Source organism: Onthophagus taurus, chromosome 10, assembly GCF_036711975.1.
Source record: "Onthophagus taurus isolate NC chromosome 10, IU_Otau_3.0, whole genome shotgun sequence".
Taxonomy (NCBI): Eukaryota; Metazoa; Arthropoda; class Insecta; order Coleoptera; family Scarabaeidae; genus Onthophagus; species Onthophagus taurus.
The window spans coordinates 3,039,839-3,058,354 of record NC_091975.1 but is presented as its reverse complement, the minus strand read 5'-3'; the positions used below and the strand labels follow the sequence as shown (position 1 = coordinate 3,058,354).

At 35.9% G+C, this 18,516-nt stretch overlaps 3 protein-coding genes across 3 annotated transcripts; 1 reads left to right on the top strand and 2 right to left on the bottom strand.

Moving 5' to 3' along the window:
• Nucleotides 1–133: 133 nt before the first annotated feature.
• LOC111428160 (uncharacterized) lies at nucleotides 134–1,774 on the bottom strand. Its single transcript, XM_023063573.2, has 2 exons — nucleotides 1,473–1,774; nucleotides 134–1,418 (listed from the first exon to the last, which is right to left on the bottom strand). Exons 1-2 carry the CDS (start codon nucleotides 1,668–1,670, stop codon nucleotides 186–188), a joined length of 1,431 nt encoding a protein of 476 aa, XP_022919341.2. The 5' UTR covers nucleotides 1,671–1,774; the 3' UTR covers nucleotides 134–185.
• A 16-nt stretch (nucleotides 1,775–1,790) lies between these two features.
• On the top strand, nucleotides 1,791–3,109 carry LOC111428163 (tRNA (guanine(37)-N(1))-methyltransferase). The gene has a single exon (XM_023063574.2). It carries the CDS (start codon nucleotides 1,817–1,819, stop codon nucleotides 3,107–3,109), a length of 1,293 nt encoding a protein of 430 aa, XP_022919342.2. The 5' UTR covers nucleotides 1,791–1,816.
• Nucleotides 3,110–3,218: 109 nt separating this feature from the next.
• Nucleotides 3,219–4,169, bottom strand: LOC111428169 (NAD(P)HX epimerase). Its single transcript, XM_023063585.2, has 2 exons — nucleotides 3,592–4,169; nucleotides 3,219–3,542 (listed from the first exon to the last, which is right to left on the bottom strand). Exons 1-2 carry the CDS (start codon nucleotides 4,167–4,169, stop codon nucleotides 3,320–3,322), a joined length of 801 nt encoding a protein of 266 aa, XP_022919353.2. The 3' UTR covers nucleotides 3,219–3,319.
• Nucleotides 4,170–18,516: the final 14,347 nt, after the last annotated feature.

Below are 18,516 nucleotides of genomic sequence, written 5' to 3'. Positions count from 1 at the left end.
CAGTTTAATTTGGTTTAATTCAGGTAACAATCTAACAAGAACTTTTTTTAATTATAATTTAGTTTTCTGATGGATAAACCCATCGAACTTATAAACATGGAACCTGGGAATTACCAAAACAAAGATTTCAACATTCAATTTTTAAATACATTTATTTAAATTTTTAAAATACATCTCAATACAAATTAACCCAAATCTTCATCTATTAAGTCTTCACGATTTCCTTCAATGTCAAGTTGTTCATCCCTTCCCTCATCATACACCACCACATTTATCAGTTCTTCACCTTCTCTTCCCACACACTCTTTATCAATAATTTCTTCATTTTCAATTACCTTTGCATTATTGGCCTTTTTAACTTTTTTAACACTTTGATTATGCGCAAACTTGTGATGCAACTTCAATATTTTAGGGTTCATAAACCCTTTGGTACAAATATTGCATTTAGACTGTCCGCTATGCGTTAAAAAATGTACATTCATGTTTTCTTTTTTCGTAAACTTTTTGTGACAAACGTGACATTCAAACGGTTTCTCCCCGGTATGAACACGTTCATGGCTTTTAACTTCGGTTGTTGAAGCAAACGCTTTATTACAAAATTCGCAATTGTATGGTTTTGCGCCGGTATGAACGCGTAAATGACGTGTTAATCCCCAGGACATACTGAAAACTTTTGGGCAATAAGTACATCGATAACGTTTTTCGCCAGTATGCATACGCATATGATAAATTAACGCGCTTAGGTAATTAAAATTATTGCCACAAACTGTGCATAGAAATCGTCTTTCGTTGTTATGAACAGCTTTATGTTGTTCGAGAGTGTGTTTCCAAACAAAAGCTTTATTACAAATATTACAAACATGACGGCGCTCATTTATAGTATGTTTCGAGTGTATGTGATATCTTAATTGTTGATTTTTTGTGGCTAGAAAGCCACATATTTGACATAGTAACTGTGGAGATTTATCTTTGTTGCGTTTTATTGTTTTGGGATTTTCTTTATTTTTATTTGACTTATATAAAGGTTTTGATTTAGTTTCGGATGTATCATTGTTGATAAATTTTATTATTTCAATGGAAGGTTCTTCTATTTGAATTTGTGTGTCAGAATCAGAATCATCGTATTTAGCTGATATAACGGTTCCTAAATTGTTTAAAAACCCATCATAACTATTCAAATTATCTGTATTTATTTCATCTTCATTTCCTTCTATATCATCTACAGCATCATCACTTTCACCTTCACATTTAATTTGAGTTATTTCCTCTTTAGCATCAACATTTTCTTGTAATCGATTAAAGAACTTATTTAACTCTTTTTGTGTTAACTTCATTTGTAACCTTATTTTTAAAGAAACCTTTACTAAATTTAAGCAATTTGAACAAATACATGATGGATATCGAGGGTCTTTTGTAAGCTAGAATATAGATAATTAAAATCACTTTTAAACAAATAAATTTCACATAAATACCTCAGTATTGGAATATTGTTGTAATTCGTCGAATATAATAGTTGTTTCTTGCTCGAAAACGTTTATGCTTTCATAAATTGATACATTATCATCGCATTTATCCAAACATAACCTACACAAACCACTGACATCGCTTAATTGGGATATATCAGTTGAATAAACGTCGTATTCCAAAAAATTACGGAAATTTGAAGTCATTTTGGTTGTTTCATTAAAAAATCGAAGAGATTTCTTTTTAAATATTTAAAAATTGATGTTGATTTTTGACAGTAAACGTCAAAATGACATAAAAGATATTTGCAACTAACTTCAGAACCTTGATTCAATCATGTTTTCATTGTCAAATGAAGTTAACCTCACTTTTAGATAAATTGAGTAATTTAACAAGTTTAATTTTAAATGAAACTAAAATGTTGAAACCTTACGATGTATATGGTATGATTGAGTTAAATAGAGAGAAATTCACAAGAAAAATACAAATACCGAAAGTTTATATTGAAGGAGTTAAAATTTCCGATGTGTTAATATATTTTAAGCCTTATTTGTTAAAGTTACAACACTTTAAAGCCGTACAAAGCAAAGAAAGTAGTACTATATTGTTCTTAGATCCCTTAAGAATTAAAAGATGGGATGATATAGAGCTTAGAGTACAAAACGATTTAAAAAAATTTTCAATCAACGAATCTAACCTCAAAATGGAAGATTTTGAATTAAAATACGATTATTTCACCGCTGAGGATATTTTAAGGGCGGTTTTACCTTCAGATAAAGAAGGTATGGCTAGTTTCACTCAAATTGGCCATATAATTCACGTAAATTTAAGAGAACACTTATTGCCTTTTAAGAAATTAATCGGAGAGGTGTTATTGGATAAAATAAGTGGTTGCGAAACAGTTGTTAATAAAATAAACAACATTGATAATACTTACCGGAACTTTTCAATGGAAGTACTTTGTGGAAAAAATGAAACAAAAACGAGTTTAAAAGAAAATAATTGTATATTTGAATTTGATTTTGCTACCGTTTATTGGAATTCAAGGCTAAGTACTGAACATGAAAGAATCGTTAAGATTATTCAACAAGAAAATGTTCTTTTTGATGTTTTTGCCGGTGTTGGTCCATTTTCAATTCCATGTGCAAAGAAAAAATGTGAAGTTTATGCAAACGATTTAAACCCAGAGTCTTATTTTTGGTTAAACCATAATGTTAAGAAAAATAAGGTTAATTTAAAAAGTTATAATCTCGATGGACACGATTTTATTGAAAATGTTATTAAAAAAGAATTATTACAGCATATTAATAACAAAAAGCAAGTTTATATTGTTATGAATTTACCTGCTTTAGCTGTAGAGTTTTTACATCATTTTAAAGGAATGTACAATGATGGGGAGATTAAGGAAATGGTTAATCCACCTGTTATTTTTGTTTATTGCTTCGCTAAAGGTGAAAATTTTGAAGAAATCACCAAAGAGATGATAAAGAAAAACTTAGGGGTGGATCTTGGGGATAAACTGAGTTTGTTTAGAGTGAGAACGGTGAGTTCTTTCAAAGAGATGATGAGGGTTAGTTTTAAATTAGACGAAGAGTTGTTGGTTAATTATAAAAAAGGAGAAAAAAGAAGTTTAGAAGAGGACTAAGAAAATAATTTTATAACAATTTAATAATAAATTTTCGTAAATATTTATAAATTGATATTGATTTTTGACAGTAAATGTCAAAATGACATAAAAGATATTTGCAACTAACTTCAGGTTTAAATCATGTTTTAATTGTCAAATGAAGTTAACCTCACTTTTACATAAATTGAGTAATTTAAATAATATTGTTTTTATGAAATATTTGTTAGATTATCCTAAAAGAACACAAGATTCTGTTCCTGGATATTCAGGTAAATTCAAACCATATTTTTCTTGTAATTTAAAAGGAACAAATCTTCCACCTAAATAATGTTTCCCTTTAAAACTTTTTGCACATAATTTTGGTGCTGTTAAAGAAATTAAAAGTTCCGGTTTAATTCCTCCTTGTTCAGGTTCACCGTTTTCAACATGCCAACCACTTGGAATATCAATGCTAAAATGGAAAAAGAAAAATTTATAATATTCACCCAAATTTTTTTTACCTTGCGATTGGAATATTCCCATTTTTCATCAACTCAATCACCTCAACGAATTCCTGTCTAACCGGAGGTTTAAAACTAAAACCAAATAAAGCATCAATTAATAAACCGTAAGAATTAATTTGTGTTTTATCTGGTAATTCATCCAATACTGGGATGTTCATTGAAATGCATTGATGAGTTAAATTTTTATATAAATCTTTATCAGTTCGCTTTGGATAATAAACAACCGTGTTGTATCCAAACAATTTTAAATGTCTCGCACAAACTAAACCATCTCCACCATTATTTCCAGGACCACAACACACCAAAATTTGTGAGTTTTGAAATTGATTTGTTGAATAAACCTTTGCTATTGCCGTCGCACAACTTAAACCAGCCAATTCCATTAATTGATCAACGCTGAATTTGTATTCATTAAAAAGTTCAATATCTATATTCGTCGCTTCAGTTTGTGTTAAATATTTTACCATTTTTATGTTGGTGTTTGCACGAATTTGAGTTGAATTAATAAGCGTTGATTTCGAATTCTTTGCTATTCTTGTTATTTGAGTAAATAATGTTGAGGTTTTTGTTATCATTTGGTTTTTGCGTTTTATTACAACATAACCACAAAAATTTTATTTGACAAGTTTGGATACGTTCTGTTATGTTTATACAAGGCGTGCTTTAAAAGTATATTTACATACAATGTGCGTACAAAAAGTTATTTTCTTATAAATTTCTAAAATCATGTACTAAATGATTAATAAAACATTTATGTTTCGCTGATAATATACGATAGTTACGTATCATTTCTTCTTCTTCTTATCGGAGATCCGCCGATCTGTTAATTATAATTATCTGACTATGCCATTGTCTTTTTCGCTGTCTTCCCCATCTCATTATGTCTAGAACGTTGCATTGATTCCATTTTGTCCATTTTGTTTTTCCTGCAATTGATCTTAGTGTCTTCATCTCAACCACTCGTAGCATGCTCTTGGTTTTGCTTGTTTCTACCCTTACTTTTATTCCGTATGTCATTATCGATCGTATACGCGGCTTGTACATATATCCGTATTTTGCTGTCTATTCTCATACAGATCATTTGGTTCCTCAAGTCTTTCACTAGATCATGATTGCTAAATATGTGTACGCGTAAATAGTGAATTTGCATGACTTGTTCTATTGAGTTATCAATATCATCATTTATACGTCAATAAACGGTGCGAGATCGATTAAAGTGTAATTTTTAGGGGCAGTCGCGTATTGAATTCGCAATGCTAATTCGGTCGGGCGATAAATTACGGATCTCTCCCCGGCGAACAGCACGTTTTGGCCGCAAAATTCGCGCAACCGGTTACATTTGCATTAATGCGAACGTTGCGTCGAGGCGCACGTTTCATTTTGAATTTAGCGCTCCCCAGATCCCCCCGGAACGCTGACGTATAATAATAAACACCCCGCGTTGTTTCGACTGCTCGTAATTAGTTGTTTGGTAAATACGAGGATTGTGATGTGTTATTCTTGCTTAAATCGATTAAATGAAAAGATTTTTGTAATAAAACGGAAATTGCGTACACGCAGAGCGGGATCGTTCAATTTCGGTCGGTGGTTTGGTGTTGAAAAATTTCAAAATTGGAAGCGTCGGTTTCAACGGGCTCCACGTCATTCATTAGATTTAGTCTTGCAAACGGGCAGCTACGTTTTGACTGATTTATTGTTCGGCGCAATATCCGGGTTGAAATCTATGACGCTCGGCGCCGCGACGCCGCCGCCACCACCGCCGAATTATTAATACCCAATAAATTATTTTTTTTTCGCCCGTCCCATTTCAATATTGAATTTTTTATGTCATGTTCCGGAGCGAATTGGGGATTTCGTCGACTACGTGCTTTCAAACAAAAAAATTCTATGCCGGTTGGTCTCATATTTTTTGACTGTTCATTAATGCTGAAAAAAATTTAATAACGAACCGTTAAATGCTTTATGAAAAATTTTTTTCAGTATGTGCAAGCATAAATTTATTTAGACATGGTAAATGTTAAAGGTAATCAACTCAATATATTAAGTTTCTTTTATGTTTTGTCTTATTTATATCAGACAGGCAAAAGAAAGCAAAATTTTCTTGACATAACTTATCCTATAATATTTTTTAGAGACCATCAAAAATCTTTGAAGTTAATAAAGCCAGAAATAATGACAGTTATTTAAGAAGATGTTCAAGACCCCATCAGCTCAGGTCCTCGATGTTATCACCGCAGCGCCGATCAAACTATCACATTGAAATGATGACAAGATTGAATAAGATGCAATTAAAATCAGTAGTAGTGCATTAAAGAAGAATGGGCACAATGAGTTATCCGAGGTAATTAGGTACGCGTCTTAAGTTCCGGCGGTTGTAATGTGCAAAACTTTGGAATTAGACGAGAAGTTTAAATTACCTGCATTAGGGCGACTTTTGCTACCTAAAACGTCTCGAATTCGGGCCGATTCAAACCTCGGTGCTCGTCTGGTAAATTTCCTTTTCGTGTACCGGTTACGTCAATTTGGTGTAGTTGAGAAAGTTGCTTCTCAAACTCTGTGGATACACTTAACGTAGACTTTAACTTCATTTCCGTCTTTGCTACCCATATCTTCCGAAAACGTCTAATTCCCAAAACTCAAACAAGAAAAATTGGTGCAATAATTTCCAGGCCGCATTAATATTCCATATGACGTTGAAACATGCGTCGGACGGGATCAATAAACACGTAATATCCCTTGGGATATGGTTTTAAACCCCGAAATGGAACCAGAACAGCACGCACCGACGGTTTTAAACCCATCACGGTCCCGCGTAATAAAGCCGCACTCTGAATTTACTTTTATAAAGCCAAACTGTGTCTACGGCATAATAACAATTTATGAATGTAACGTTTCGAATGTAATACTTTCGTTATTACCTCTCTTCATAGAATTGTTGCAGGGAGATATGAATCAAACTGTGGAGCGGAAACTGATCTCTAGTGACGACGTCGAAAAAATCTCGAGTTCATACCTCTTCTTGTGAAGGGAACGTTATTAAAAACTTGCAACTTCTATTCCCCGCAAATTTTAATTTAAAACGCATTCATTTTGAATCCACTAAATCCACCCGTTATTACTAGTTACTTAATATATCATCTACTTTTAGATACCTATTTTCCGAGTCGAATCGACTCGATTCACAGAAAATTGAACCGGTTATCGTTCCGTAAATGTACTCCAAAAACGAACCTGAGGAAACAAAGAGGCCGAAGGTGGCACCGGAAACAGCCCTAGAAACCGTTCGGAAATGGACAGATTGTCACTGAAAGTACGATTAGATGGTTCCCGAAGGGATGGTGCAGATGTAAACCGAGTTGAAGCCGAGATATGGAAATCGAGGCAAAAAAGTTGCGATCCGATCCGCTTGGAATCGACGATAATAAAATAAAGCTTCGGGGCGGAACGAAGACGACGACAACGATACAACATTCTCAATATAAAATCCAAGATAAAAAGTACAGTAAAACCTCGATATAACGGACTAATACGGGAAAGGTAGTGTCCGTTATAGCCAAAACTCGGTTTTATGGCTTTATATTTCTACCAAGGACGGTAGAATCTAAGAGGACACTACATCCCGGGAACAGGTACGTAGCTCGAAGGCCCGTTCGTGACGTCACACATAACTACTATTTACACTTTGAATTAGCAAATGCTTAATTTATTCTTTTCCTGTTTCGTAATATCGAGCTTCTACTGTATTTAAAAAGTGCGATAAAAATATTTAATAGAAAATGTATCAAATAGATGGTTCAATTTTTAACGTCCGATACACGCTTTGTTTGAATTTTCGATAAGTTAAGATTAATCGTAAACTGTCGTGGAAACATCTTCAAAGAGGGAGAAGGAGAAGGGAGATAGACCCAGGTGGTCCGGACGTTATATTAAAATCGAATCGATTGAAAAACCGTTCAATTTACCATATACTTCGAATTGACAACCGTCTTTTGAAACTACACATAACTCAAGATTAAAAACTTCACTATAGATGTTTCCAATCTGTTAGAGTGCTTTTTGTTTTAGGAGCTTTATTAAAGACTTTTATTTCCGGTGGGATGTCACCTACAAAAAATCTACGTTGATTTTCAGTGGAGGTCAAGCTTAAATGGACATCGATTTTCCATGGATGTCGACTTTCTTAGGATGTCGACATTCTTAGAGTGTTGACTTTCTTAGGGTGTCGACTTTCCATGGAATTCGTCTATCCATGAACATCAACTTTCAACAGACATCGCCTTCGTTGCGACGCCCGTGAAATTGCATTAGCAATCCGTCTTTTCAAAACCACGTCGTCTTTTCAAAGTGCACGTGGCCGGATGAAGCCGCGAAGGTAGGTTTCTGAATCCCCCCCTTTTTCTTATAACATTTCCCACAGAAGATGGAACGTGTAGGGCTCATTGAGGATAGAACGAGGCGTTCAATCGGGATAAATCTAAATCGGGCTTGTGATCAAAAGGGTATGAATTGAATTAATGTCGTCTTTAAAGGGATAATCTAAAAGAAAATCTTTAACAATTTCTTGAGTAAATAAATCATTAAATATTATGGATTTTTTGATGTATTAGGGGTGTAACTTCCAGCATTAAGAGACGCCTGATCTTAACGACTATCGGGGGGAGGATGAGAGTTGGGCCATTTATGCACTGCCCGGCGAGAACTACAACCCCATAAAGCTAACCTGCGCTTGCAGTTTTGAGAATTTTATGTTTTGGAGGAGCGCGCTAACCGACTTTTAACGAGTTTTAAATTTTTAAAAGTTAATTTCGCGGCCCCGTAAAACTGCGCTCTAAGAAGCGGGGATTAAACTGGAAAAACTCGATTACACCCTCAGTGGAGGATCGTTCGGTCACTATAAGGGAGGATTATTTTTCGATTTAAAACCATTCCTTTATTAAATTAATTCTTTTTTGTGTTTCACTTTTTATGTGTTTGTATCTTGTATATCTTTGATGATGCTGAGACGTTAAAAATTTCAATCGTAGTGTACATTCAAAGAAAATCGAAGTTCTTTCCTCGGGTGGGGCTTCAATCAATGTACAGCTTTACCACGCTCCAGTTGAACAACCTTGCAATCACGATCGGAATTGACTTGACAAGATTTTCAAGCCTTAACTTGGCAAACTCCCAAATGCTCTGAAGAGTTATAATCTGGGGTTTGCTTTTTCTGCCGTTTACGGTCGATAAATTTCGGCGACAATCGTTTTAATCCTTGAAATAAAAAGTAAATCTAATTATACAATTATAAATTTGATTTTGGTTAAATTAGATTGCCGTTTTGTAAGCTAATCGACTAATCGTGCGGTGAGGTCGGGTTTAGAGACAGGGGAATAGGGTTGGGTATTTTGGAGGATTAGTTCTAATTATATATCTCCAGTTTCCACTCGCGGGGTCAGCTTCTCTACTTGAAATAATTTAATCTCGTTATATATCCGAGTCGAGATGAAAAGGACACTAGGGAAAAATTGCTTTTCCGCTTGGTGGAAAAAGAACAACGGCTTAATAAATTATCCTTTCACCCACAGTTGCACAGTTATACCACACAGAAGGTTGAAGGCGGTAGTGGATTCCATGATCCGTCCTTATCGGTCGGAAGCGGAGTGTTTGTCGCAGAAAATTAAGGCCCTATTAATTTCCGTTGAAGACGCCCCAGAGGCGGCGGCACTTCTTAATTGTTTCTGGGTCATATATTCGAATTAGAAGCGTCGAGTTAGGATGTTGTAGGGCGTGTTGACAAACTCCCTAACTACCACATTACGCTACCCGACCACGTTAATTTCAATTTACGACAAAGGTACACTTCATTTGAAAATACTCCTTTTTATTATCGCGGTACGTAAAGTCAAACTTCGCCGAGGCGCGAGCTTTAAGTGTTCAGTTCTGGTTTTCCATTATTAGCCACTTTGCATCTAAATGGAAAGTTCCTCCTCTATCTGCGAGTGGAGTGTGCCCCGTTCGTGGAAAAAGCTGAAACAGGAATTAAAGCAATCTACTGAAACGGTCCACTCCTGACAATGTGCTAACTAGATTATACCCGTTATCTCCTTTGCCTCATTCCACGAAGATTGTAGAAACTTTTCTAACGATATCTTCACAATTGTACTTTTTTAAGGGTTGTATTAAAATCATGATGTTGATTTCAAAATAACTCTTAGAAAAAATTTATTCTGCTCTTAAAGTTAAATGATACAAACCTTTAAACGGAAAGTGACAAACATTAAAACTAAAACTCGTAAACGCTAGATTTTACCATACAATGTTCAAAGTTTAGTTTTAATTTTCCTCTTGAGACTCAAACAACACAACCTAAACTAACTAAATTTAAAAACAAACTGTATAAAATGGAATTTTAACTTTTCTTTCGTCGTAGCGAGCATATATTCCGTTAAAATCCCTTGTGGTCTGAGGGCCGGACATCTTGAAATACTGAAGTGGTCAATTAACCTAGATAGCGATCCGGGCCCAGGACAATTATTCTTAAAGGGAAAGCCGAATAAACATGACTCGAAGGCCGCAGATGGTGTCCCAAGGAATTATCTCGTGCATTCGAAATTCGCCTTCACCCAAGGGAAACACTCCAACGTTCGTAATGAGTTGTTAGGAATCCCTTCTGGGGACGGGTTTAGGCCTAGTCAACGACCCTTGACCCGTCATTAATTATTCATTGCTCTTGGGCTGTTGCCTCCGACAGTTCGTAACCACAAATTTAGTTTTAGTTAAATTAAACTAATTCGTAGAGATTAAAAAAAAAATGGAATTGTTAGTTCTATCTAGAGCGAGATGAATTATTTATGGCGTATCTCGTGTAGTGTAGGTGAAGCCTGAAGGGGGTTTAGCAAAAAAAGTACAAAATGTGGTGAGGGGTCACGGCGAGCTGTAGCAACTCGGGCATTGTTAAATTGATAGATGACTCGCCTCCAGTGTAATCCGCCTTTTTATGCTGACCATGCCCCAAAAGAAACAGATACATCGGACTCTGTTTCGAGGTCGTTAGACCAAATCGAATCATTTCAAATGTCCCTCACAAAATGGATCTACGTTGATATTTATTTCAAGCAACTTTTTTATTCTAATTGTAATTTTAACGTTCGTATACATCACTTGATACCAAAAACGACCGGGAAACGTCTGCCCACGCGTAGAGAAGCATTAGTTGTTCCAGATAGCGAATAATTTATTGTTATAATTTATCTATGCTTCCGCGCCCGGAAACGAGCTTCGTTTCGCCCTCCGAAAATTGAATACGTTGTAAATAGTTTTTGCTCGGTAACCATTTTTCTACTACAACTTTTAAAAATCGTTAAAAAAGATATATTTGAAATTTAACATGCGTAAACATACCGAGGAATAGCGAATCCTCCTTTAGTCATAGAACAATCCGAAGCATCCGCAATTACAACACACAAATAGGATCCCTCCTACACGCGAAAGGGGTTCTCCCCAAATACCGACTTGTGCTTAAGTGTTCCAACCCCGTAGAAATTAATTCGAACGCCGCCCTGCCTTATAAATTTCTTCTAATAATTGCGTCGGGACGATAGAATCTCTTAACGAGGCCGTGCGCTTACCCCTTAGGGATAACCCAGGCATTCCAGGACTTTAGCAAACTCCCAAGAAATTGAGACGTCGTGCGCTGCTGCCCGCCAAGCAGAAAGCTGGAAGGGCAAAATGGAGGAGTTAAGAAAGAGAAGGTAAAGCGGGGGGTAAGTTCCAACCGCAAAGACAATCCTGCAATGAAAGCTTCGTCCGACCACTAATGGACCTTTGTCAGAACTTAGAAGGCGGATTTTCGAATGTTATCATTTCGAAACGGTTAAGGAGGTAGTTTAGAGTATTCCCCATTTGGATTAAGAAGATGCAACCGCTAAGTACAGAAACGATTTTAGGATTTATTTTTTATTATTTTATGGAATGGAAATTATTTATATTTTTTTTAAATTTAATCCCAAACTTTAATCCATTTATTTTTTGTACTGAAAAATCTTTGAGATTTTATTTTATACTTATTTGTTTTTTAAATAACAAATTATTTTGTATAATCCCGCGAAAATTTAAATTCGCGAAATCTCAGCAACCCTCGTAAACTCACTAATTTCGGTTAGTATCTAAATTACGAAGGAAATAACGTCCCATTATCACCCTTTCTCTGCTTAAAAAGGGCGGTAAGAAGTTAAAACTGGGGGGCGGTGATATTTTTAAAGGGGCGAAGAAATAAACTTAGCCCCGGGATGGGATAACAAAGAACGACGAAATATACCCGCCCTTTTTTCGGTTGGGTTTTTGTAGATTTTTTTTATGAGGGTTAACAAATGATACAGAATTCACGTGATTTCGTTGTTTTTACGTTTCGCCTGAGTAAGTCCCAGAATATACCCTTTCTCTGCATTGCAAGGAGGGGGTTTAATTAGGTTTTTTCCTTTCTGTGTTGTGGTCCGAATTAATGAAAAAAGGATTTTTTTAACTCCCTGTGAAATAAAGAATATCTTGCTTTGAGATCAAGAGATGAATGAACGTCAATAAAACTTTGAATACATGAAGAAGTTTCTTTTGGTAACAAAAGGAACAGAGAAAAGATATATCCAAGTTAAAATTAGATATCGTAAACATTATCTGCGAGAACTCGCGCTTATAACTCTAGAGTTTTCTTAGTTTTCTACTAACGGTTATTTATGAATGTTGGGGGGCCCATCTCAGGATGGGGAAATTCGCCACTTTTGCGCAGTTAGAGGTACATAAAATAAGGGTACGAAACCCCCTTATTCTCCGGTGTTGTACGAGCTCTAAACAAAATTGAAAAAGGTCCCCTTTCCTGTGTTAAACTTTTCTTCAACTTTCGTTTCATAAAAAATTATAACCGAAGTTGGCAAATTGGGTAAAGTGTTAAAATTATTAACAAACAAAACGGGTTTTAAACTGTTCATGTGAAAACGAATAATTAGTTAGAAACCGTGTAAACACATAGAGTAGTGGTAATTGTTAAGATTAGCTTGTGCAACGAACTAACCAGCGCGAATGAAAATTATTTGGTATTAAATTAGGTCTGGGTGTGTATGTGGATACAACTCGGACCTGGAAACACCGGGAAATTGCATTTTTGCCAAACGAAGCGTGTGATATATGAAATAACCTTATTTTTATAACAAACTTTCTGCATTACCCGCCTCGTTATTGTCGTTTTATTTTTAATGATATAAAATCTAATTTTGAGTTTATTTTATAAATTTCTACGATGTTTTGCGATAAAGTTTTAATTAGCTTTTTTATAGTTATATTAAAACCGCAAGTACCGTAAGAATGTTCTTCTATGGGCGAGTTTCGATGCAAAAGGGGCAGTTTTCATTAAACTTACGGTATTTAATCTGAAAATACGTATACGCCAATAAGGAATTCTTACACATACTCTAAACATCAAAGTTGACCTCGTTCCTAAAATGCAACGAGTTTCCATCCGAGCTTTAGTAAAGAACCAGATTTGTATTTTCTTTGTTAATATTACACAGGATATTTTATAAACCTACCAACGTCTGCTAAAACTTTTAATTACGAAAAGTTATTAGAAAAATCATTATTTTTTTTACAACTTGCGCTGTATGAATACAAATTGTATATAATGATGGAGTTGTTACATAAAATAAAAAAAAGCTGCCGGATGATTTCAAATATCCAACCAAATTAAACCATATCCATTTTGAATATTTCATGAAATTTATACAGTTTTGAAACATTAAATACCCATTGTCATGAATAATACAATCGATAAATATTAACCAACAAATACGTTTGTGTTGATGTTACACCATTTGTATACTTCTCCACTGATGATTAATTTTTAATTAAAACGCCCCTCGTATCAGCGAAATAGCTTAACCAATACAACTCCATACTATTAAACTTGATAGTTTTAATTCCCCTTTCCATTTAGCCCTTATCATTGCGGAATTCCTTTCTTGCCTCTCTTCAATTTATTTGTAACACTTACGAGGGAGGTCGTCATCACATAAACGCTTCAATTTCCGCACTTGGTTCCATAATGCCCGTGTGCACATTACAGGTCCGTAATTACATCGCGTGTCCCTCCCCATACGCAGGAGAAACGATGAAACCGTTTACTATAATAACTCGTCGAGCAAATTGCTCTTTAATTGTTGACTAGTTCGGTGTAATGTGTTTAGTTTAGACGTTGTCGTCGCCGTGTTATGGATCGTGGGTCCAGTCGCGTCTTTAATTCCTACTTGGAATCGGACGCCCAACGTAGTTATTGTCGTCGGAATTTAGTAGGAAGTTCAGGTGTCCTGGGGCCATTTCGGATCGCGTCGTGTTCACCCATTAGTCAGGTGGGAGTTGGAGCGAGTTTTCGAGTTACTAAATTGGCACGTAAATTGAGCGGAGAGGTATGTTAATGGAAAAGACTCCTAAAATGTACAGATTTAAGTATCCAGTAAATCTATTTTGAATGCCCCAAAAAACATTCCTTCTATAAACGGTCTTTATTCTTTGTTCGGTGCACCTTTTGTCGCAAAGTTCCTTTATATGCTTTAAAAGCTCTCCTCGCAACACATTTGCGTGAATGGATGAGATTTCTTCTACCTCACAATTAAATTTGTATTTCTTTGCTATGGAGTTTACTTGATCCAAGTTTTGTGGACAAAACAGTGTTATCAAGCAGCACAAATGTTCTAGGATACAACTTGTGCTAAAACTGCGGTTATAACAAGGGTATACAAATAAAATTCGAACTGCACAAGTTGAAAGCAGCGGTTTGCGTATTCGCAGGTTGCGACCTCTGGCTGGGGGCTCCGTTTTCTAGTTAGCGAGTTGAAACCGGACGGAGCGTCGCGAGTAACTTGCAAGCACGTGCCCTAATTCGGATTAAATAACGGCAATTTAGTTTCCGTTCTTCGCCGTTTGGGGTTCCTATATCCGGGACCGCTAATTGCAATTTCGGATTTCCTGGTTACTTGGTGACCAATCCCGATTATTGCTGGTAATTCGACTTGGCATCATCCATGCGTGTAACCGGTAATGTAGGTACGAGTTTCCGGCTAATCCTACTACCATCCCGAGAAATTTTCGTAAAATAACGAGCAATCTCAAGAGATAATTTTACAAGCGCGATTCTTGCTACTTTAATATCGAAGTAGAAAGCTTTCACTAAAACCAGGCCCACCACAGTTTGCATAACAGCCCTCAACACTGCACTTCACACCACCGCGGATCCTTTAATTGTTCCCCGACCATTGTGGGAGTTGGTGGTGCTTTGAGTTGGGGGAGGGTTTGGTTACAACCCTATCGGACTCGACGCATATAATGGTCGTGAAAGCTTCGGTTGCACAAACAACGGGATTTCACCACCGCGTTTCTCTGGTTGCACAGTCGGGAATGACTCCAACGGGTGCGAAAGGGGAGACCGAATAAATGATACCCGGTTACCGAGAGACGTGAAGAGAAAACCCTCGGGGTTTCGACGCGGCAAATGGGGGGATTATACAAGCTCGCACTTATCAGAATTACGTTTGTCCGAAAACACAAAAACGAGGGGTGGATATATTAAAATTCATAGAGGTTTCTTATATTGACCTCTATACAAAAAAATCCTGTTGCTATAAAACACTCGCATAGCATATTTCATTTCATTTGGAACAGAACTCATACTGATATAAATCGTAACATGTCCCATACGGTTTATACTTTAACGTAACTTGTATGGAACAACAAGTGCGTGGGTGGCACGCAATTACTTTATCAACATTCTACTGTATTTACTTGATCAATTTTGTTAATCAAAATAATTACAATAATAATATAACTAATGTTAACTTTCAACATCATCCAAATATTCATCTAACTTTCGAAACTTTTTTTCCATTTTTATTATCAAAACAGATAAAATCCACACACGTCTGTTTTTATCCTCATACAATTCAACTTTAGAAGTTAAACAAACTTCCCAGCAAAGCTATCCCATCAAATACCTTGACGTCTTCTTCCAAGTCGCTATCCCCCCTTTTTTCCCGCATCCATTTGATGTATTATATACACGCACAATACATGGTTGTGGTGACCTTTGACCCGAGACGCTTACTACGAACCGTATTTTTTATACGACACAAAGGATGTCTTTATCGAAAGAAGAAGAAACGCGACTTCGACGCGGCAATATCCAAATGGAAACCCATAAATTTTCACGCGCCTAGAGGGTGCTCTCGAAGTCTGCTCGCGATCGATTACACAGGCATTCTCTATTGCGTATATTCCCTCTAAATTTATCGAGTTTACGCTTAAGGGCGTGAATTCCCTTTTGTACCCTTTCGTGTATTTGTAACCGTATCTTGTAACCATGTCTTGTAACCATTTCTTGTTACCGTGTTTTTTGATTTGGTACGTTTAACAGAAATTGTATAGATTTTGTTTTTTTAATAATAAAATGATTAAAATAAATTAGGGTACTAATTAAAAATTAAAAAAATCTCCTTTTTAGTAATGATAAGGTAGATTCATTTATATCATAGCATACTCACGTAAAAACTAGGTTAATTAGGTTGAGTTTAAAGTGGAGCTCCGAGTGGTGATATTAAGCGTTGAAACTTCCTTTGCCGCAGGATCATTTCAAAAAATTTCCCGGAGCTTTTTTCCACCCATCTCACCTAATTTGATACCTAAGTTGATTTATTTTCTACTGTTAGAACTTTTCTCTCTCACACCGATATTTTTTTTTGCTCTTGATTGATCGTATCAATAACGGGTAAACAAAAAAAGTTTTGGGTTAAATGATTTATCGCAAAGTCTCGGAAAGATTTAATTGATGATCTAAGTGAGTTAATATCTTAATTGGATTTATTCCGAAATGTGACATATAAATGTATTTTTTTAAATGTTTCGTTACTTTGCGAAGAAACAACTTCATTCTAACATCCAACCGGTTTACTTCTTAACATTTTCTTTCTTTTAGTTATTCATACCTGGAGGCGGGAGACAAAAGTTCGTGAGTGGGATATGGAAACGCTTTCAGACACATTCCATTATTAATGCATCTTTCGATGCACCATCACTTACAGGTGCAAAACTTGCCCAGAAGTCCCACGGTTGAACATGGGTAACCTCTCCAATTTCGCTCTCCTGAGAACAGAAGCCGGAGTCCTCTTCTTCGGTTAATTAATAATTCAGCGTTTGGGCACTTGAACAGAGGCTAACTGAAATTTTCAAGCAATTACGACTCCTCTGTAATTATCCGTTTCTGCCGAATCACTTTGGTAATGGTGAGAGGATTAAATTAGAAACGGCAATCGATACAGGGGAGGATTTAATTAAGGTTCCATCGGGTGACAGGAAAAAAAGGGTTTTAATGAGTGCGAGAATCTCGTTGTATCCTTTTTAATTTCGTGAACAAAAAAGTTTAAACTTTTTTTTTTATTGAGTGCTATTTAAGGTTGATAATTTCTTTGAACTGAACACTTACAAATTTGGTCAATTTAACTGACTGAACAAAACGCACCTTTTTCAACTTATTATCCCAGTTGAATGATGGTTCAGTGAGGGGCTCCCGGGACAATTGAAGCATCTTGGAGAAATTAAGTAAACGACAGACATTTATAACGGAAGCCACCCCCATCCCCAACTCCAATTGCTCTATTATTCGATGCCGGAGATTAATACCGGGACCTGAGGGGGCGGCTTTTATGCCACTCGAGAGCCCCTTCTGGAAACTTTACGATTACCGCTATAAATTCCGGTAAATATTTTCCTTAGCATATTTCTCGTTGGGTGGAAATTTATGTAAAGCTCATCCCGAGTAGAATGGAAAGCGGATTAGAAACCCGTGCGAACAGCCGATAGACTATGAATCAAAGGACGAATGAAGGGTGAAATTACGTTTGGCCAAAAAGATTTTCAAGACGGTAATGTAAAAATGCTTTACGTCGTTTCTAACCCAATCTCAACCCGACAGTAATTTTCCGGAAAATTAATTAAGATAAGCTAACTTCCAAGTACAAACTTTTCGCAGGGGTGCTGGTATTTCGTAACACCTTTAAAAAAAGACGTAACGCGGATGATTAATAGGGCATTTAAGAGATAATTAAACAACAACGCGAGAATGGTATGAAAAAGAAGAAAAGATAAGAAAAGGATACCTTTAAAAAGTTAAGTTACACCAACGAAAACGGACGCTCTTCAGTTTAATTTAAGTTTTTAAACTAACAGATAGCGTTTAATTTAATTTCCCATTTTCTTAAAAATTTCTTTACACTTCCTGAACCTTATTTTCAGGACAAAACCATAATGAGCTTTTTAAATTGAGTTATAAAAGATTGTATTATCACACTTTTATTAAAAACTAAATTAACGTAAATGCAAAATCAACATCAAATGGGATCGATCTGTTTGATGCTTTGATTTAATCAACTCGATCAGATTAACATGCGATCAGTTAAACATCCAATGTTGAAACAGTTTTAGATCGAAACGATATAAGCTAACATTTACTTACTTAGATATATATTAACTAACAGATTTTACCACACCCTTATTATCTTTGGTAATGTTAACTTTCATAGTCTTCCCTCATCTAAGTGATAAACACCAACCCCATTTCGATACGCACACACAAAGAAATCCATCAAGTAATTCCTCTTGATCCAACAAAACGGAAATCGCTTTCAGAAAGTAAATAAGTTCGGGGGAAAATGACGAAAAAAAAAGAGATAGGTGGCTGGAAGAAAAGAGCCGACAATGGATCTGAGGTGAAGCAATTTTTCATTTCCGCTAATTTGGAAAGCACAGTCCCTCGAGAGGGTAGTTTGTCGCCGGTTTCGAAGTCTTTGTGCCCGGGGAGGCTCATTTGTCCGCAGGTAGCGGAAAAAAATTGTGTCCGGCGGTTACCTGCTC